Source organism: Rhinopithecus bieti, unplaced genomic scaffold (assembly GCF_001698545.2).
Source record: "Rhinopithecus bieti isolate Rb0 unplaced genomic scaffold, ASM169854v2 scaffold_21649, whole genome shotgun sequence".
Lineage (NCBI taxonomy): Eukaryota > Metazoa > Chordata > Mammalia > Primates > Cercopithecidae > Rhinopithecus > Rhinopithecus bieti.
Genome location: NW_016811584.1, coordinates 1584750 through 1606395, shown reverse-complemented (window position 1 = coordinate 1606395; position 21646 = coordinate 1584750). Strand labels below are relative to the sequence as shown.

General features: G+C 38.6%; 1 protein-coding gene across 3 annotated transcripts in view; it reads left to right on the top strand.

Moving 5' to 3' along the window:
* The first annotated feature begins 2581 nt into the window (after positions 1-2581).
* The window catches only part of TASOR (transcription activation suppressor), a 34376-nt gene continuing 15311 nt past the window's right edge, over positions 2582-21646 (top strand). For all 3 annotated transcript variants that reach the window (XM_017894174.1, XM_017894176.1, XM_017894175.1), the window contains exons 1-7: positions 2582-2987; positions 9858-9930; positions 10018-10089; positions 11655-12356; positions 17538-17941; positions 19160-19304; positions 20525-20584. In XM_017894174.1, coding sequence (XP_017749663.1) covers positions 2916-2987; positions 9858-9930; positions 10018-10089; positions 11655-12356; positions 17538-17941; positions 19160-19304; positions 20525-20584 — 1528 coding nt within the window. In that variant the 5' untranslated portion in view covers positions 2582-2915. The remainder of the gene's footprint in view (positions 2988-9857; positions 9931-10017; positions 10090-11654; positions 12357-17537; positions 17942-19159; positions 19305-20524; positions 20585-21646) is intronic.

Below are 21646 nucleotides of genomic sequence, written 5' to 3'. Positions count from 1 at the left end.
GTTCCAGAGTCTGCCTCTGTCACCCAGACTGGAGTGCAGTGGTGCAATCTCAGCTGACTGCAACCTCCACCTTCCGGGTTCAAGCGATTCTCCTGCCTCAGCTTCTTGAATAGCTGGGATTAGAGGCATGCGCCATGGCACCCAGCTAATTTTTGTATTTTTAGTAGAGATAGGGTTTTATGTTGCCCAGGCTGGTCTCAAACTCCTGACCTCAAGTGATCCACCCGCCTCGGCCTCCCAAAGTGTTGGGTGAGCCACCGTGCCCGGCCCTTTCTTCTTACTTTCTCACTGCATGTGAACATAATTTTGTGTTCATATTACATCGCTTGTTTTCCTCTGAAAGCCTGACTACAGTGCAAGCATTCCTCGTGATCAAAATCTATTCAGATCCCGAGTTCAGAAAATGAAAGTTGAGATAGTAGGTTTGGATATGGAGAGATACTGAGTTGTTCAAATCTATTTGGTTCTTGTGTTTCAGAGAGTGAGTATTGAGAATTTGGACAATGAGGGGTTTATCAGAAAATTACAATATCTTTTCAGTTACCGATAGTGAGGATCAGGATAGAAAAGATGGCATTTCATTCCTCACGTGACCAAGTATTACATTATGTTCATGGAATACTGGGTCTTTTCCAGAATCAAGAAGTAAAGTAAAATCCTAGATCTTAAAGGTTACTAGATTCCACAAGGATACACTCCCAGAATCTAATGTACCTAGGAATTTTGCGTAGCTGTCCCTTTTCCAGCAGGCCTCACTGGGATTATTCCAGCTATAGCTGCTTTATTCATAGTTCTCTTGATAATGAGCAGTGCATTGAGGAATACTGATATTTTAAATTTTGTCCAAGATATACACACAAGGTTTTCTGAATCGGAAGCAGATTTTGTGAATACCCCACAGTGAGTAAAAATGTATTGGCCCTCCTTTGCCCTAGTCCTTGACTCCCTAGAGCATGCAGGCCTAAGCCACTTGTCCTGAGTAGCTGCATACTTCATAGGTAAGAGATGGGGACAAATACTTTCTCTTTGCTTATAAAGGGGAAGAGACAGCTATTCCCTCCTATGCTGAATGTGTCTCTTTGAAATGTTATGAATATTAACGCCAACTCTTTGGTATATAAATAAAATCTCTTCAGGAGCCATTTTTTTAGCCCTCTTGGACCAAGAGATATTTCCAAATTCCTGGGAACTCATTCCGTATTGAAATGTAAATACCTAGGGAGATCTCCATAGTCTTCTTGGCACCTCTGGACTTAACCTAGGAACCTCTCTTTGCTGAAATCTCTTACTCTATTCCCACTTGATGCTTTCAGGGAGATAAAATAAGTTTTATTATTGGGGAGCAGAGCAATTAACTAGATAAATGGCTGCAGATCTAAATCTTAAGGTATGTGAAGAGTAAAATATTTGGGGGGATATGAAATTACACATTCCCTTATCTTTATATCATATACATTTTTGTATATTAGAAGACTAGGACTTTTTGCAGTAGTGCTTAGAAATCGAGGGAAGTTTTTTCACCCAGGGAGATGATAAACGAAGTAAGATTATATTGACTTTTTTTTTTGGGATGGAGCCTCGCTGTGTCGCCGCACTGGAGTGCAGTGGTGTGATCTCGGCCCACTGCACTCTCCGCTTCCTGAGTTCAAATCATTCCCCTGCCTCAGACTCTAGAGTAACTGGGATTACAGGCGCCCGCCACCATGCTCGGCTAATTTTTGTATTCTTAGTAGAGACGGGGTTTCACCACGTAGGCCCGGCTGGTCTTGACCTTGTGATCTGCCTACCTTGGCCTTCAAAAGTGTTGGTATTACAGGCATAAGCCACCACCGTGCCTGGCCATCTTGCCCTTTCTTTAGTGTATTTTTTATTTTTGTTGGAGTTTCGCTTTTGTTGCCCAAGGTCCGATCTCAGCTCACTGCAACCTCCGCCTCCTGAGTTCAAGCAATTCTTCTGCCTCAGCCTCCTGAGTAGCTGGGATTACAGGCATGCGCCACCACACCTGGCTAATGGTGTATTTTTAGTAGAGATGGGACTTTCTCTATGTTGGTCAGGCTGGTCTCAGACTCCTGACCTCATGTTCTGCCCACCTCGGCCTCTCGAAGTGCTGGGATTACAGGTTTGAGCCACTGCACCCGGCCTAGTGTATTCTTTTAATAGAGTTTTAGAATTTTCTGGATACGAGTCTTGCTCATTTTTTGTTAGATTTATCCCCAGCTGTCTTACATTTTTTGATGCTTTTGTAAATAGTATTTTCTTTCTTCTTTTTGCGGGGCGGGGGGGGCGGTACAGAGTCTCACTCTGTCACCCAGGCTGGAATGCAGTGGTGTGATCTCAGCTCACTGCAACCTCTGCCTCCCGGGTTCAAGGAATTGTTCTGCCTCAGCCTCCCAAGTACCTGGGACTACAGGTGTGCACCATCATACCTGGCTAATTTTTTTTGTATTTTTTGTAGAGATGGGGTTTTGCCATTTTGGCCAGGCTGGTCTCGAACTCTTGACCTCCAGTGATCTGCCTGCCTCAATCTCCCAAAGTGCTGGGATTACAGGTGTGAGCCACCACGCCTGGCCTGTGAATAATACTTTCCATGTTAGTACATTTTCTGTTTCTTGTATACATAGAAATATAATTGATATTTACATATTGATTTAATGCAGATCAATGTGAAATTTGAATAACGTGTTCATTTTTATACATTTTTGGGGGTTTCTATATAGAATTCATTATCTGGAAGGTAGACTTGTTTTATTTTATTCCTTTCATCTTCATAGCAGTCCCCCATTATCCTTGGTTTTGCTTCCTGTAGTTTCAGTTACCTGTGGTCAGCTGTTGTCTGAAAATACTATATGGAAAGTTCCAGAAATAATTCATAAGTTTTAAATTAGTTTTCAGTAGTAGCCTAATGCTGCATCACAATGTCTGTGTCATCAGCCTCACTTCCATCTCATCACATAGGCATTTCATCATATCACGTCATCATAAGAAGGGTGAGTACAGTACAATAAGATTTTGAGAGAGAGACCACATTATGTAATTCTTATTGTATATTGTTACAGTTACTCTATTTTTTTGGTGGGGGGACAGTATCTCATTCTTTTGCTCAGGCTGGAGTACAGTGGTGTGATATGATCATAGCTACTGCAGCCTTGAGCTCCTAGTCTTAAGTGATTCTCCCACCTCAGCCTCCCGGGTAGCTGGGCTGCAGGTGTATACCACCATGCCCAGCTAGTTTTTAAAATTTATCTATTTCTTTAAATTTTTGTTAGAGAATGAGGTCTTACTATGTTGCCCAGGCTTGTCTCAAACTCCTGGCCTTAAGCAACCCTCATGCCTCAACCTCCCATAGTGCTGGTATTATAGGCATGAGCCACCATGCCCAGCCTGTTCTATTTTATTATTAATTATTGTTGTTAGTCTTTTAGTATGCCTAATTTAAAAGTTAAACTTTATTATAGATATGTATACATAGAAAAAAAACAGGGTTTGTTACTGTCTGTGGTTTCAGACATTCACTGGGGGTCTCGTAACATATCCTCTGCAGATAAAAGGGAACTACTATATACTGTTTCTTTTTCCATGTTAATGTGCAGTCTAGGATTTGTAGTAAGAAGCTGAATAAAAATGGTGATTGTGGGCATTCTTGCCTTCTTGATTTAAAGAAAAAAAATTCTTATAACATTTTACCATTAAGTAGGAAGTCCACAGTAGTTTTTTATGTTTTAAACATTGCTTCTCTATTTTTTTAAGCATGAGTGGATTTTGAATTTTAGCAGATGGTTTTTGTTTTGTGTCAGGCGTTGGGTTTATCAAGCTGGTCACACAGTATTTTAGGGTTCTGCAGAGAAACAGAACCAATAATGTATGGTGGGGTGGTATGTAAAAAGAGAATTATTGTAAAGAATTGGCTCACACATTTATGGAAGCTGACGTGTCCCAAGATCATATCTTCAGTTAGCAAGCTGGAGACCCAGGAGAACCAGTGGTTTTAGTTTCAGTCTGAGTGTGCAGATGTGAGAACCAGGACTGCCAATGGTATAGTTCTAAGGCTGGCAGGCTCAAGACTCAGGAAGAGCCAATGTTTCAGTTCAAGTCTGAAGGCAGGAAACAGTTGATTTCTCAACTTGGAAGATAAGACAGGAGGAATTCTCTTGTTGTGGGGCTTAGGGTTTGCCTTTTGTTCTATTTAGGCCTTCAGCTGATTGGATATGGCCAACCTACATTAGGGAGGTTGGCCTGCTTTATTCAGTCTATTGGTTGTAAACTCATCCAAAAATAACTTGACAGGAACACCCAGAAAAATATTTGATCAAATACCTGGGCACTACCTGGCCAAATCAAGTTGACATAAAAAATTAACCATCACACATGGTATTTATTCTGTAGACCTACTAAGGTGAGTTATATTTATAGTTTTCCAATATTAAACTATCCCTGCATTGCTTGTATAGAAACTACTACCCTACCCCTGCCACAGCTTTTAAAGTAAATTGTGGGGTTTGGCTTTTGTTTAGGAATTTTGTATCTGTGATGATAAATGAGATTGACCTGCAATTTTCCTTTCTTATACCATCTCTGTCTTGTTGTTGTTTTTTTTTTTTTTTTTTTTTTTTTTTGAAGACAGAGTTTCGCTCTTATCCCCCAGGCCTGAGTGCAGTGGCACAATCTCAGCTCACTGCAACCTCTGCCTCCCGGGTTCAAGGAATTCTGCCTCAGCCTCCCAAGTAGCTGGGATTACAGACATGCTCCATGGCACCTGGCTACTTTTTGTATTTTTAGTAGGGACAGTGTTTCATCATGTTGCCCAGGTTGGTCTCAGACTTCTGGGCTCAAGTGATCTGCCTGCCTCGGCCTCTCACAGTGCTGGGATTACCGGGGTGAGTCACCAAGCCTGGCCAACTTTTACTTTTTTGAGATTTGTTTTGCTATTTCTGTCTTAAGTCAGAAAAATAGTCAATAAATACTCAGTTGTAAGTACTGCTTTAATTGCATTTCACGTTTTAATGTGCAGTATTTTCATTATTCATTTCTGAGAAATTTTTATTTTTTAGTTTCCAATTTTTTTTTTAACTTTGATATATGATGTAGAGGTATATGTATAGGGAAACATAGAGAGATACTTTCATCTTTTTTTATTTCTAATTTAATTGCATTGTAATCAACAATGGTGGTGATTATTTGAAATTTGTTGAGACTTTAAGATCTATGTAGTTAATTTTTGTACATGCTCCTTCTGTGTTTGAGTTCTGTGTTTGAGAAAAATGTATAACCTATAATTGTTGGATGCTGGGTACACAGTTCTGGGTTGACAGTTATTTTCTTGCACTTTGACTATGCTGCAGTGTCTTCTGGCTTCTGTTTTTGTTTAGGGGTTAGCTCTCAGTCTAATTGTTGCTTTGTAGGTCCCCTGCCGCCCCCTGCCTACTTTTTAAACCTTTTTTTTTGTCTTTGATGTTTAGCAGTTACAGTATCTAGGTGTAGATTTCTATTTATCCACCTTGGTATATATTTAGCTTTCATACCTGTGGATTTACATCTTTTTTTCTCGAAAATTAGTTACCTCTTTTATTGTACTTCTCCCTCATTTTCTTTAGCCTGCCCTTTTTTTTTTTTTTTATTTTTGAGACAGAGTCTCACTGTGTTGCCCATACTGGTGTTCTGTGGCATAATCGTGGCTCACTCCAACCTCCACCTGCTGGGTTCAAGCAATTCTCTTGTTTCAGCCTCCCGAGTAGCTGGGATTATAGGTGTGTGCCACCACGCCTGGCTAATTTTTGTATATTTAGTAGAGACAGGGTTTCGCCATGTTGGCCAGTGGTCTCTAATGCCTGACCTCAGGTGATCCACTAGCCTTGGCCTCCCAAAGTGCTGGGATTACAGGCGTGAGCCACGGCGCCCGGCCTGGCCTGTCTTTTTAGGACTCTGAAGAGGCATATTTTCCATGTCTGTCAACCTCGTCTTACGTTTTCCATCTATTTGTTTCTCTGTACTGCATTCTAATTAACTTCATTGTAACTGTTTTCTAATTTAAAAATCATATCTTTAGCTATTCTCATTTGTTGCTTTATTTATTGTGTTTCTAATTTCACAGTGCATGTTTTTTATTTTTAAAAGTTATATTTGAATTTTTTTGGATCTGCCTGGTTATTTTATAGCAAGTTCTTGTTAATTCTTTCAGAAGTATTTAGTGAGTACCTATTATATGCCAGGCAGAATTCTAGGAGGTACACATTATATTCTGGTATTCTTGCTAATATATTTTTAAGTGAAATAAAACTCAGTGACATAAAATTAACCATTTTAGCCTTTTTTTTTTTTTTTTTAATGGGCAGGATCTTGCTTTGTTATCCAGGCTGGAGTGCAGTGATGTGGTCCTGGCTCACTGCACCCTTGACTTTCTGGGGTCCGGTGAGCCTCTTACCTCATCCTTCTGGGTAGCTGGGGCTACAGGTGCATACCATCACACCTGCTTAATTTTTGTGTGTTTTGTAGAGACAGGGTTTTGCCATATTACCTGGGCTGTTGTTGAACTTGGCCTCCCAAAGTGCTGGGATTACAGGTGTGTACCACCGTGCCCGGCCATTTTAGCCATTTTAAAGTATATAATTCCATGGTTTTTTTAGTGGATTCACACTGTTGTGCAACTATCAACACTATCTAATTCCTGAACATTTTCATCTCAGAATTCACTGTACATTCCCCTTCCCAATCCCTGACAGCCATTAGTCTACTTCTGTCTCTATGGATTTATCTGCTCTGGATATTTTATATAAATAGAATTAAGCAATATGTGGCCTTCAGTGCCTGGCTTCTTTTGCTGAGCATAATTTTCAAGGCTCATTGATGTTGTAGCATATAGCAGAACTTCATTCTCTTTTATGGTCCAGTATTCTTTCATTGTATAGATAATACCACATTTTGTTTGTTCTTTTATCAGTTATTTCCATTTCTTGGCTGCTATGAATAATGGTGTTAGGAACATTAGTGTAAACATTTTTGTGTGAAAATGTTTTTAATTCTTCCAATTATTTTATGTCTTTAAACATTTCATAGTGGATTATTTTACATTTTGCATCTGATAATTCCAATTTTTGATGCCTTTGAGTGTTTATATCTTTTTTTTTTTCTGCTGAATCTCACTTTAGTATAGCTTATTTCCTTCTAAGCTTTTTTTTTTTTTTTTTTTTTTTTTTTGAGACAGGACTTACTCTGTTGCCTAGGCTGAAATGCTAAAGTGCGTGGCACAATCACAGCTTCACAGCTTGAACTCTCAGAATCAAACAATCCTTCTCCCACCTTAGCTTTCCAAGTAGCCGGCACTGTAGGCACATGATGGCACACATGGCTACTTTAAAAATTTTTTTTGTAGAGATGGGGGCTTGCTGTGTTGCCCAGGTTGGTCTTGAACTCCTGGCTTCAAGCAGTCCTCCCACTTCAGCTTCCGAAAGTGCTGAGATTACAGGCATGAGCCACTGTGCCTGGCCCATTGTACGTGTGTTTATACTAACTCTTTTTTTGTGGGGGTTGGGGAGTGCCATAGTACCTTTAATGTTATCTGGAAATTTAAAATAGTAGAATCAACTAATTAAAAACCCCACAGATTGGATTAATACTTTTTTTTTTTTTTTAAAGAATAACCAAACAGCTAAAATAGAGGCAACAGGAGCACAATTTCCAGGATTTTTTTTTTTCTGCAGAGCTGAATGGATTTCTTTGGGCTGAAGCCACAGATGCAACTGCTGAAGGCCTCTGTCTGCCTTAGTGTTATTTCTGATTATAGATTCCCCATACTCCATGGATTTTTAGAAACATTGGGACCCCTTAAGTACAGGAATCTTTAGGTTACTAGTAGTGGAATTTATAAAACCTGGTATTTGAGTGAGAGGTTAAAGGCATCTAATTGATTTTTGTTAGTGAGCACAAAACATGAAAATCTTACTTGTGCTTCCTAACTTTTTATTTCATCAACTAGGAGTTTGGGCAAAATATTAAAAGAAGTATATGATCTAAAATATTTTAAGTAAAAGTGTTTGTATCTGAAACAAATTTTTCAGTTACGTTGTCCACTTGTAGTATACTCTAAGAGACTTAGCGTGGCTATAAATGGTAGCCATAAGACACAGTTAAATGTCTTGGAGAGCCAATACTGTATGTCAGCATTATGATGTAACTTGGCCTGAGGATTTTTTAACCTTGGCCCTTGGATTTTTAGGAAGCAAGGCCACCTCAGCACAGATGTAACTATTAGAAACCTTACAACAAAGTTTACCCTTACAAGAATATTTAAACTTCCTTTATAAAAGAAAGACCTGGTAACTGACCCTCACGGACTACAGGCAGTAAAAATGGGGAAAGATGCCCCAAAGTTTAGAATGATCTTCAGATGGAGACCTTCCTAGTCATTTGGTCATCTGACCCCCGACTTTATCTGGCCCGTGCCACCAGCCTGCTTCCACTAAAATAAACTCTTTGAACACAGGTATCTATGACTGATTTTTGGCACAGATTGAACTGAAGGAGAAGTTGACCCTGGAGAAGGTGATCAACTAAGACTACCTGAAACCCCCCAAACACAATACCACTTTACTTTTGAGTGTTCAGTGTTTTTATTAAATGTGAATTAGTAGCACAGTTACTTTTTGTCCTCTGAATTATTAGTTTTTATACAGACATTGTTTACTGGAATTGTTTTAGTAGGAATTTAGGTAATACATGTTTTCTTTCAGAAGTCAGGTATCCTTTTGTGTTCAGTTGCCATGCTCAGTTTCTCATTTACCCAAAACATTGTGAAATATTGCAGTAGCCCCTGAAATGAATTCTTTGCATTAGATTGTTTTTCTGCCTCCTCCTGCACAATGCTGTCAAGTCTTTTTTGTTATTGTTGTTTTAAGGAAACACTAGCTCAAAGGCGTATGCTCTCAAGGACATTCCTGGCCAACCTGGCTTCTGGTCTTTTTACAGCTAACCTATGATCTTTCATTCCAGACTTGTCTTACACATTTATCCTAGTCTGTCCTCACCCTCTTGCCAGTGATAAATAACTGTGATGTTTGTAAACTGTCCATTATAACTCACCTTTGCTCATGGTGTTGCCTCTACTGAAATGGCCTTCCCGCAATCTCAGGCTCTTGTCAGTGTACCCATCCTTCAAAATCCACTTTTGATACACTTTCAGTAAACCTTTCTTGACCATCTTTTACTACCATAAACCGTATTTTTCTATTTCTGTTATTTTGTAAATCTCTTAGGGAACTTTTCCGTCTTATGTAGTTACTGGTATTTCTTATGTTACTCTCTCTACCTAATTATAAACTTCTTGTGATCAAGGATCTTGTGTTGCTTGTATTTGGTTATCTCTAGGCAAATTGCCTTACATGTGAAAGTGTTCATGTAATGTGTGCAATTCGATTATGGAAACACATTGGGTTTGCGATTAGTCTGAACTCTTGGAACGCAGTGTTTCAAAGCGTGCTTTATATCTAGCATCTAGCACATTACTTTGGCCACAAATAAACATATCTTTTGAATTGATGAAGAAAATATTTGAAGTCTTTAGTTTGATTTTGGTCCATCCTTGTATTTTAGCTTCAGGGAAAAATTAACGTGGTTTTGCAGTTAGGGGAGTTCTTTCAGTAACATTTTCTCATTAATGTTATGAAAACCAAGGAATTTTTATTTGATTGGAATCCTGTTAATCAGCACAGTTGGTAGAAAGAGTTAATTAATTCATTAGCAATATTTTTTCTTAAAAGATGATTAAGAACTCTTTTTCTTTACAATTAGTAGAAAATGCTGTGTGTCTGCCTTATGGTGAATAATAATAAAGCAGATACAACTTCTTCCTTCCCCTCAAAATACAGGTTCTTGTTAAACCTTTGGGAGACCGAGGATACCTTTTTCTTCTCTCCCCTTATCAGATGGTTCCTCCATATGGTAGGTGGTCTCTGTTTAATTTTTATAATTCTTTCTTAACTTTTTAGTTAAAACACATTGCTAATGAGTTTGGCTTCTGTTTTTTAGAATATCAGACTGCCAAGTCTCGAGTCCTACATGCTTTGTTTCTATTTCAAGAACCTAGAAGCATAGTTACTTGTAAGTTCTTTGAATATCTAAATCTAGTTACTTATAGATACTTAACATTTCATTGAAATTTTCCAGATAACTCACTAAACATTTTGCCTTTCTTACATCATGTTTCAGGAAATACTGGGGGTTAAGAGGTAATTAGCAATATAAGACACAAATTATACGACTTTTTTTTTTTTTGGAGACAGAGTTTTGCTCTTGTTGCCCAGGCTGGAGTGTAGTGGTGTGATCTCAGCTCACTGCAACCTACGCCTCCTGGATTCAAGTGATTCTCCTGCCTCAGCCTTCTGAGTAGCTGGGATTACAAGGCATCCATCACCATGCCCGGCTAATTTTTTGTATTTTTAGTAGAGACGGGGTTTCACCATGTTGGCCAGGCTGGTCTCGAACTCCTGACCTCAAGTGATCCACCTGCTTCGGTCTCACAGCATGGTGGGATTACAGGCGTGAGTCACTGTGCCTGGGCAACGATTTTTTTTTTAACTGTGAGAAATTATTTTGTGTATATCAGTGCTCTCATAAAGCTTGATTATAATTGTTATAGTACTGTAGCTTAGTTATGAGGGTTACTTACTTACTTATTTTAGAGATAGGGTCTCACTCTGTTGCCCAGGCAGTGGTGTGATCATGGCTCACTACATACAGCCTTGCCCTCCCTTCTAGGCTCAAGCAATCCTTCTGCCTCAGCCTCGAGTAGCTTGGGATTACAGGCGTGTGCCAGCACACCTAGCTAAATTAAATTTTTTTTTTTTTTTTTCCTTTAGAAGCAGGATCTCACTATGTTATCCAGGTTGTTCTTGAACTCCTGGCCGGAAGCGATCCAACTATCTCAGCCTCCCAAGCTTTTGGAATTACAGGCATGAGCCACTGTGCCTGGTCTGTGAGGGTTTTGTATGATTATTTTTTAGCTTAGTTTAATTTTGCATTCAAATTTTAGTAACTCTAAAGCATAATTTGCCAGGATAAATATTAGACCATTCAAAATTAATAAGAATTTTTGGCGCTGATATAAGACAAGATTTGTTAACCACTTTTTCTAAGAATGAACATTAATTCTATGTATTAAGATAAAGTTCCCACTAATGGCTTTATTTCACTGTTGGATTAAGGATGAGTTTCTCAATTGTGGCTACTCAGCATCTGCATATCTGTTCATGTGAAGTTAGTTACTACTTTATATGAGGAAGGGATGACATGCAGGACTGTTTTGCTTGGAGCCTCAGATCTTGTTCTGTCTCTATTTCTTCTTACATGTTGCTTGCCACTATTTGAATTTCCTGGGGGCAATAGGAAGCGAAATCTTCAATGAGTGGGTGATTTTTCCTTTAAAAATGTGTTCTGCTCTTTCGTTTGTTTTAGTTTCTTATTGGCCTGTTACAAGTTCCTGGACTTTTAACAAGCATGCTATTCATGTATTTGCTATATTGTATGTATGTACTAGGGTACATACTCGTCTGGTTCAACATTAATGATAAATGTTTTTACACTTCTTTGGCAATATTTAGATCTGTATTTGATTAGTTTCTTGATTGCTAACATGGTTTGCTTTTTTTTGTTTGTTTTATTTACAGCACAAAAAGGTTCAACCAATGCAGCACCAAAGGAGAGGCATGAGAGCATGCCAGATGTATTAAAAATAGCTCAGTTTTTACAGTTTTCTTTGATTCAGTGTCGAAAGGAATTCAAAAATATAAGCACTATAAATTTTCATTCTGTTGTTGAAAAGTATGTAAGTGAATTTTTTAAGCGAGGTTTTGGTTCAGGTAAACGAGAGTTTATTATGTTTCCATATGATTCACGATTAGATGATAAAAAATTCTTATACTCAGCTCCCAGAAATAAATCTCATATTGATACTTGTTTGCATGCCTATATTTTTCGGCCTGAAGTGTATCAGTTACCTATTTGTAAATTAAAAGAACTATTTGAAGAAAATAGAAAACTTCAACAGTTCAGTCCACTTTCAGATTATGAAAGTCAAGAAGAAGAAGTGAATGGTACAAAAATGAAATTTGGAAAACGAAATAACTCAAGGGGTGAAACCATTATATCTGGAAAGCAAAGATCATCTCATTCTTTGGATTATGATAAGGATAGAGTCAAAGAATTGATTAATTTAATTCAGTGTAGGAAAAAGAATGTGGGTGGGGACTCAGACACCGAAGATATGAGAAGCAAAACTGTCTTGAAGAGGAAGCTTGAGGATCTACCTGAAAATATGAGAAAGCTCGCCAAAACCAGTAATTTATCTGAAAATTGTCATCTCTATGAAGGTAAAATATCAGATTGCTCTTATAATAACAACCAAAAATAAAGTAGTTCTGTTCTTTCCTGTAGTAGAGGGGCGTATGAATTAAAGCCTGAGGGCCAAATTCAGCCTGTCCACTATTTTTTAAAGAAAGTTGTATTTGAATACAGCCATATGTATGTAGCTGTTTTCATGCTGTAATGGCAGAGTTGGCATTGGCACTGAGACTGTATGGCCCACAAAGCCTAAAATATTTGCTACCTGGCCTAGTACAGGAAACACTTTACAATTCCTGCACTGGAACATCAGATTTCTAAATTGTTTGGTTTATGTTAACATGACATCATAATACTAATCAGAGTTCTTGTCCTTTTATATTCCTTAATTTGTATTTTTTTAATGATTATTATTACTATTTTTTGAGACGGAGTCTCGTTCTCTCGCCCAGGCTGGAATGTGGCACAATCTTGGCTCACCGTAAGCTCCACCTCCCGGGTTCACGCCATTCTCCTGCCTCAGCCTTCCAAGTAGCTGGGACTACAGGCGCCCACCGCCACGCCCGGCTAATTTTTTGTATTTTTAGTAGAGAAGGGGTTTCACCATGTCATCCAGGATGGTCTCCATCTCCTGACCTCGTGATCCACCCGCCTTGGCCTTCCAAAGTGCTGGGATTACAGGCGTGAGCCACCACGCCCGGCCATATTCCTTTATTTTTATAGTTGAAGAAGTATGAGTTGAAGAAGTATAGTTGAAGAAGTATTAGTTGAAGAAGTATAGTTTAATAGTATTAGAATATTAGTATCTTTTAGGCTGTTGCATAATGAAAAGGAACCTTCTGAATTTGAAAATAAAATATGCATACACATATTCTTTTATACCCCAAGAATCTAGGAATATCTTTAGGTTTTTCTTTTTTTGTTGTTTTTTCCTTTGTTTTGTTTTGTTTTGGTTGACAGAAAAAGATAAGACATGTAAGGTGCTTGTTTTAAGTGTGTTTGTTTCAATATTGCAAGTCAGCTAAAACACTTTTATCTGGATTTTTAAGATCTTAACACTACTAGTTCATAAGCACGAAATTTTGTATTCAGAGAAAGTTGACTTAACAGTCCACATTTCCTGCTGCTGTTGCCCCTCTGAATGATTGTGGCAGAACTGAGTATTCTTACGTTTTTTTATTAAGCAACTTGTCTTTTCAAATTCAGTGTGTCTTAGTCTAGGTTAGTCAGATCAGTGTCTTTTTACACTTTTGCTCTTAGCAATCTGTATTTGTATCCTCACTTTTCACTTTCTTGCTCTCTTTATTTATTTGTTTTTGAGACAAAGTCTCACTCCATCACCCAGGCTGTAGTGCAGTGGCTCCATCTTGGCTCACTGCAACCTCTGCTTACCTGGTTCAAATGATTCTCATGTCTGAGCTTCCCCAGTAGCTGGAATTACAGGCACGCACCACTGTGCCTGGCTACTTTTTTGTATCTTTAGTAGAGACGGGGTTTTGCCATATGGGCCAGGCTGGTCTTGAACTCCTGACCCCAAGTGATCCGCCTGCCTTGGCCTCCCCAAGTATTGGGATTACAGTCGTGAGCCCCCACGCTCAGCCTGCTGTTGTTTAACTTTTTTATTGTCATATGGTATTCAATATGGTAGCCACTAGTCATATGTTGTTATTTAAGTTTAAAATGAAATAAAAATACATTTCAACAACCACACCATTGTATTAGTATAGAGAGAGAACATTTCCATTATTGCAGAAAGTTCTGTTTGACATTACTGTTCTTTGCTGTAACTATCATGGTTTTTTCATTAGTTAACCTGTGTGTCTCTCTTTCCAATGTTGTTATTCCTTGTCCGTGTTCTTTATCTCTTCGGTGGCCTTCCTGACTTACTACCTTCTTGCACCCGTTTCAGTATCATGTTCTTCTCAGTATTGCTTTGCTAATTTACTACCAATCTCATCTTATATACTTGCCTTTTAAAGCTTTGTTACAGACTAGCCATGTCCACCCATGTTTCCCACTCTTCTCTCACATGTCTTGGTTAAGGGTCATCTCTCTCTGCCTAGAGTATGTCATGGTCAGTCTTTTATTTCCCTCTTTTTTTCCTGAGGTAACTTTCATTTCTTTCAAGCCTTATATCTTTGCAGTTCATATTTCTCCTCAGCTTTCTGTCTGTTCTCCTTAATGGTCTCCTCCTTTAGTTTATGCTGGATTTGCAATCTGTGCTGAACCCGTTAGCACTTAATTGTCTTGTTGACATGTCTTGAGAGTTTTGTTTACTGTGTACTAGGTACTTTATGTATATGAACTCATTTATTAATAGTTATTGAGTAGTAGGCATTATTATCCTAATTTTGCAGATGAGAAAATCGTCTCAGATAAGTTAAATAACTTTACCAAAAGTTATGAAGTTAGTGGCACAATCCGAAGTCATTTCTGACTGACTCCAAAGCATTGTTCACAAACTGCTGCATTTCCTGTCACTGAGCACATAATATGCACTGAATAAATAAGATACTTATTTTTTGGTACTGTTTTTGTTGGTAACTAATTCTGTTTATGTGGAAAAAATAGTTGTGGGTAAAAATCAGGCTTCATCAATAGTTAAAATGAGAAAGCCATACTAATTATAATAGGTCACACGAGAAATGGGGCAGAAGAAGAAGGGTATATAGCTTAACTGAAACTAGTGACTGTCAGACTTGCATTTTTAGGTGTTTCTCACTTACTTCTTTTCAAGTAATTTTGCGTACTTTGTTTCTGAAGGTAGAGATTTCAAGGTTGTATTCTAACTTTTTTTTTTTTTTTTTTGAGACGGAGTCTCATTCTATCACCCAGGCTGGAGTGCCGTGGTGCGATCTCGGCTCGCTGTAAGCTCCGCCTCCTGGGTTCACGCCATTCTCCCGCCTCAGCTGCCCAAGTAGCTGGGACTACAGGTGCCCACCACCATGCCTGGCTACTTTTTTGTATTTTTAGTAGAGACGGGGTTTCACCATGTTAGCCAGGATAGTAATCTCCTGACCTCGTGATCCGACCACCTCGGCCTCCCAAAGTGCTGAGATTACAGGCGTGAGCCACTGTACCCGGCTGTATTCTAACTTTTAAAATACCCTGATCTTGATTTGGTGGTGAGCCCAGTCATTTTATGAGGTAACCTCCTAACCCATTCCCACCACCCTTTATAACTTTTAACATAAACTGTTTTGCGGTACAGTTTATATCAGTGTACCTATTTAAGCGCACAGTTTGATGAATTTTGGATAGCTGTGTAATCACCACTCCAATATATAGAACTTTTTTTTTTTGTGATGGAGTCTTACTCTGTCTTCCAGGCTGGAGTGCAGTGGCCCGATCTCAGCTCGCTGCAACCTCTGCTTGCTGGGTTTAAGTGATTCTCCTATCTCAGCTCCCGAGTAGCTGGGATTACGGGCGTGCGTCACCATACCCAGCTAATTTTTTTTTTTTTTTTTTTTTTTTGAGACAGAGTCTCGCCTTCAGTCGCCCGGGGCCTGGAGTGCAGTGGCCGTATCTCAGCTCACTGCAAGCTCTGGCCTCCCGGGTTTACCGCCATTCTCCTGCCTCAGCCTCCCGAGTAGCTGGGACTACAGGCGCCCGCCACCTCGCTCTAGGTGTTTTTTTTGTTATTTTTTAGTATGTGGACGGGGTTCACCGTGTAGCCAGGATGGTCCTCGATCTCCTGAACTCGTGGATCTGGCGTCTCGGTCCTCCCAAAGTTGCTGGATTACAGCTTGAAGCCACTGCGCCCGGCCTAATTTTTGTATTTTAGTAGAGACAGGGGTTTCACCATGTTGTTCACCATGTTGGCCGAGCTAGTCTCGAACTCCTGACTTCAGGTGATCCACCCTCCTCGGCCTCCCAGAGTTTTGGGATTACAGGCATGAGCCTATAGAACTGTTGTTTTTTTTTTTTTTTTTTTTTCTTTTTTCTTTTTTTTTTTGGAGATGGAGTCTCGCTTTGTCACCCAGGCAGGGGTGCAGTGGCACGATCTCGACTCACTGCACCCCCTGCCTCCTGGGTTCAAGTGATTCTCCTGCCTTAGCCTCCCGAGTAGCTGGGACTACAGGCGCATGCCACCATGGCCAGCTAAATTTTTGTATTTTTTTAGTAGAGACGGGGTTTCACCTTGTTAGCCAGGATGGTCTCGATCTCCTGACCTCATGATCCCCCCATCTTAGCCTCCCAAAGTGCTGAGATTACAGGCGTGAGCCACCGTGCCTGGCCAGAACATTTTTATATGTTGCTTTGTTTTCTTTGTTAGGTAGCTCACCCTACTCTGCTGCTGATCTGCTTTTTGTCTTTAGAGATTAGTTTTGCCTGCTCTATAAAAAGTTTACATAATTAGAATCATACAGTATGCACTCCTTTGTTTCTGACATTTATTTTTGTTGTGGTACATTACACTCAAATTAGAAATCCTAACTCAGGTTTCACCCAGTCCCTACCCCAACACAACATTAAAGCACATGACTTTCTGAATGTTTGCTCCCTTTACAAGTTTTAAGATACATTGGTTGTTACAGATTATACAGATTTATAGTGCATGCATGGAACCATGTCTTAATGTGTGTGCATGGAACCATATCTTAACGTGTTTCCTCTTATAATGCTTTTTCTTGATGCAAATTTCGTGGAGATTTTTTCAAGATGATTTTATGTCTGTAATATCCTAGCTTCATTATGAATTTAAGTAATCTAGTCATTCAAGATAAGTTGTAGATTATAAGTGTGTCTGCCAGTGCCTTAAGGACAAAATATAGTAGGTATGGAAAAGATAGAAATCAAATTAAGTAATTTTTTTTATTAGCCTAATGTAATACGCATATAATCCTAACAATTGGCAAGATAGCAAGTACAAATGTTTCATCTCTTGTCAGGCATCTGGTTGACTTTGAGATTTTGATGGTAGAGTTAATACACATATTTAAAACCTGATGCATGAGCTTATTTTCCTATTGATAGAATGCTTAAATTACAATGAAAATTAAACTTTAATAGCAATTTTGAACTATGTGCAAAATTTTACAATTCTGTTTGTAAAGTGATGCGAATATTTGTAAAGTCTAAGCAAATTGTTTGGTTGAGTTCCTGACCATAAATGCTTTACAATAATTTTTTACATATATTTGATTTCAAAATTTTATGCTGGTTTTAAACTTAACTTCAACCAATGACTTTTCTTTCCTTTTTCTCAGAGTCTCCACAGCCTATTGGCTCACTTGGACATGATGCTGACTTGAGGCGGCAGCAGCAGGATACCTGTAACTCTGGCATTGCTGACATCCATAGGCTGTTTAATTGGTTATCAGAAACACTAGCAAATGCGCGCCATTCTGATGCATCTCTGACAGACACAGTCAACAAAGCCTTAGGATTGAGCACTGATGATGCCTATGAAGAGCTGAGGCAAAAACATGAGTATGAGTTGAACTCTAACCCAGATAAGAAAGAATATGAGCAGCCTACTTGTGGAAAAATTGAAAATGCACAGTTTAAGGGTACTCAGAGCTTATTACTAGAAGTTGATGCAACATCTAAGTATTCTTTTGCTATTTCTACCACCGAAGTCGGCACTGACCATAAGCTACATTTGAAAGAAGTAAGCATATAGCTGTTGGTTGTCTTTGTGTTTGTGAGTGTGTGTGTGAAAGAGGTGCTGTGAGTATGCTTCAGGGAATGATTTTTTTCTTTGAAAAAGAAATAAAATGCACTTTTGAGTAAAGGTGCCTGTCTAGGATCGTACTTCCTAAGTTATTCCTTGTTACAAAGAGATAAATGCTGAAATAGTTTTCCTTCCTTCCTTAGAAGCTTAATATATTGTCTACAGTTTACTTGTGATAAAGCTAAGGTGGAACAATCTATTAATATTTGTCAGAAATGGCTTATTGGGAGTTAATTCCTTATTGTTTCATAATAAAGTTGAATTATCAAAACATTGGCTTTCTGCTGGCACTAACAGAGAACCCAAAGGTGAGACAGGTGAGGATACCAGTCTCAATACAGCAGTGTAACAAAGTTAGGTACTTGGTATTTCTTATGCAAATAGGAATGGGACATAAGTAGCCTTTAGGATTACCTCTGAAGTGACTCGCAGCTTTGCTTATTGGAGTGTTCAGTATATTTATGATATATGTTCAGAGTGCTGGTTTGTAGCTGAGAAGTAGCCTTATCTCCTTAAGTAGTTGCTGCGTCACTGGGGAATAGTTCTAGGATGGCACCATATTCCTATGGGCTTACTTCTTCATTTACTGTCTCCATTTTCTCTTCCTTGCCTTTGTTTAAAAGTTGTATGCATGTCCCCATTCTTTCTCCCATGTCGTTTTGGGGATATTTATTTCAAGGGGAAGATGATGACAGGAAGCTTATTTGTTGGGGTATGTAAGGTAGGCACTGAGGAACTAACCTGTATTAATATTTTTCTGATAACTTTTGTATTTTTAATCAAGTTGATGGGGGGCGGGGGCACGGGGCGAACCTAGCACACCATTATAACTAAAGTTTTATTGGAGCACAGCTATGTCCATTTGTTTAGGTATTGCCTGTGGTAGACTTGAGAGTCTGGCCTGCAGAGCCTAAAATATTTACTGTTTGGCACTTTAGCATAAAAGTTGACCAATCCCTGTTCTAAATTAACATAAAATTAAGTTTTGAGGGAGAAGTTATGTTTTAATTTTGAGACTAGAGTGTAACTTTACCATGTTTTTACACATTTGTAATGTTTAGAATGAAGCACGTGAATTTACTGTGAAAAAAAGTTTATTCTTCACACTAAAATGAAATGAAAAGAAAGTTATTGAGTGTGTACTTTGATTTTTAGGATCCAAATTTAATTAGCGTGAATAATTTTGAAGATTGCAGTTTGTGTCCCAATGTTCCCATTGAACATGGATTTCGTAGACAACAGTCTAAGTCAAATAATGTTGAAGAGACTGAAATACATTGGAAACTGATACCAATTACAGGTAAGAAAAGTATACTTGGACTTCAGTTTGCTTCATTTTACTTTGAGACCAGTTTCCTGAAAGTTTCCTTCTGTTCTGGATTTCATTCTTGGGTCACTAGGTGCTTCATCTTACTTGGCACTGATATCTTCAGTGTCTTATTTAAGTAATACGATGTAATACTTAAGTAATACGAAGTAATACTGAGTGTTGCTGTTCTTGGTCAGCATCAGCAAGCACTGGCAAAATCACCTTAAAAACAGGGATTTAAGACACACTGTCTCTGTGGAATTTAGCATGCAGACTGCTGAATGAAGACTGTTGGCAGAAACTGAGTTTTTGATAAGGTGAGGTAGCTGCAGAGATAAAATGGTGCTCTTTGGACAATCAATTAAATGTTGTCTTCTCAAACTTACTAAACTTCACTGTAACAAGCTGTCATCTAGTAAGTGATAATGTTGAGGTTCATCTATTAGAAATTTGATTTCTTAATGCTGGATTATCTTAAATAAATTGGATTATTATCTTAGAGAATGGCCTCAATGATCACATGTAAATGTTATTGAACTATGAGGCAAAAAGTTTAGCAGATGTTGAAATATTATTTTTTTGGTAGCATCCTAATTTCTCCGTGCAAACACGCACATACAAACACAGAAATACATACACTTAATATATCAAGTTCTTTCTCTTAAATATTTTTGGAAATATTTTCAGGGTATACGTCTTTTCCAGTCCTACATCTTTAACCTTTTAAAAACAATAGCAGCAGCAAACAACTTTTTGTTACAAAGTAGACTGGCCTGTGAACTAGACTAGAACCTGCTGAGACTTCCGAGGACTCAGAAGAATTTATAAAACTTTATGAGTTCCCATGGGCTTTAGCACCATCTTCTACTTAACACCTTTCTGGAGGGCAGGCGGCCTGTAGGTGATGATAGAGGGAACCTAGTATTGTTTTATGAGGTGGAAATACCAGCTTGAGTGGGAGAAACAAAAGAAGTAGTTGATACAAGAAGGTTATCCTAACCGTTTCTCATTTAGACACCTTCATACTTGGTGTTGGGTCATTTGAAGGTAAAGTGTCAAGTGTTGATATTCCATCATCACAAGTATGACCCTTCAGATTATTTTAGGCAGAAGAAGGAATGCTTGCATTTGTTATCACTTGGGGTTGTCTGAAAGGTGCTTAGTAGGTATCACTAATGTCTGAAGAGAGTCTAATGGATGCTTTCCCTCAGGAGGGAATGCAAGAAGCCCAGAAGACCAGCTGGGGAAACATGGTGAGAAACAAACACCAGGTGAGAAGGCTTGCTTTTCTTTTCTTCCCAGTGTGCCCTTCTTCAGGATTGCTACTTGCATTTCTGATACTCCATCAATAAGGGCATTGACTTAAATTTTTTTAATTACAGAAAATTTGGACACTACCATATTTATTTGTATGTAAATCATTACTTGAATTGTATCCAATATTCTTACTATAAAGAGTGTTCAAATAAGTCACCAAATATTTATATAGATTAAGTTTTCTTCACCCATAGTAGAGTCTATCTTACAGTATGATCTGGAAAGACCAGAATACATTCCTAAACCATTTGTGCAGTATATCTTATGAGAAACTCTTCTTTGTTTTTGTTTTCGTTTTTTTTTTGAGATGGAATCTTGCTCTGTCACCCAGGCTGGAGTGCAGTGGTGTGAGCTTGGCTTGCTGCAAGCTCTGCCTTCCAGGTTCAAGCAATTCACCTTTCTCAGCCTCTCAAGTAGCTGGGATTACAGGCGCATGCCACCATGCCCAGCTAATTTTTGTATTTTTAGTAGAGACGGGGTTTCACCACGTTTGCCAGGCTGGTCTCAAACTCCTGACCTCCGATGATCCACCCGCTTTGGCCTCCCAAAGTGCTGGGATTACAGGCTTGAGCCCCCGCGCCTGGTTTTCTTTTTTTAAAATTTAAAAAAAATAGCCAGGAGGGGAAGCCATTTATATTTTAGGTATACTGTTCATAGTCTTAACCTAGTTGTTCTGATTGTAAAGCTGATTTCTGCAGGTACTTTAAATAAGAGATTAAGAAATTTGGATTTCAGAAACAATTGCAGATATTACTGATTAGCTAGTTGGCAGTGGGTACCTAGGAGATAATCTTTGAGATTTGTGGATTCAGCTTCTTTGTGGATTCAGCTTCTCTGCAGATGCTCTTGCTTATAGTTTGGTGGTGATATTTTTTATGTTTTCAGTTTTATTGTATCTGACTCAGAAATTAAAGTGTTGTTTTTTTATTTGAAAGAAATATGAAATGATTTTCTTACTACATCTTTGTAGTAATTTCTTTGCTTTGGGAGTTGTTTCTCCCCTGCCCCGCGTCCCC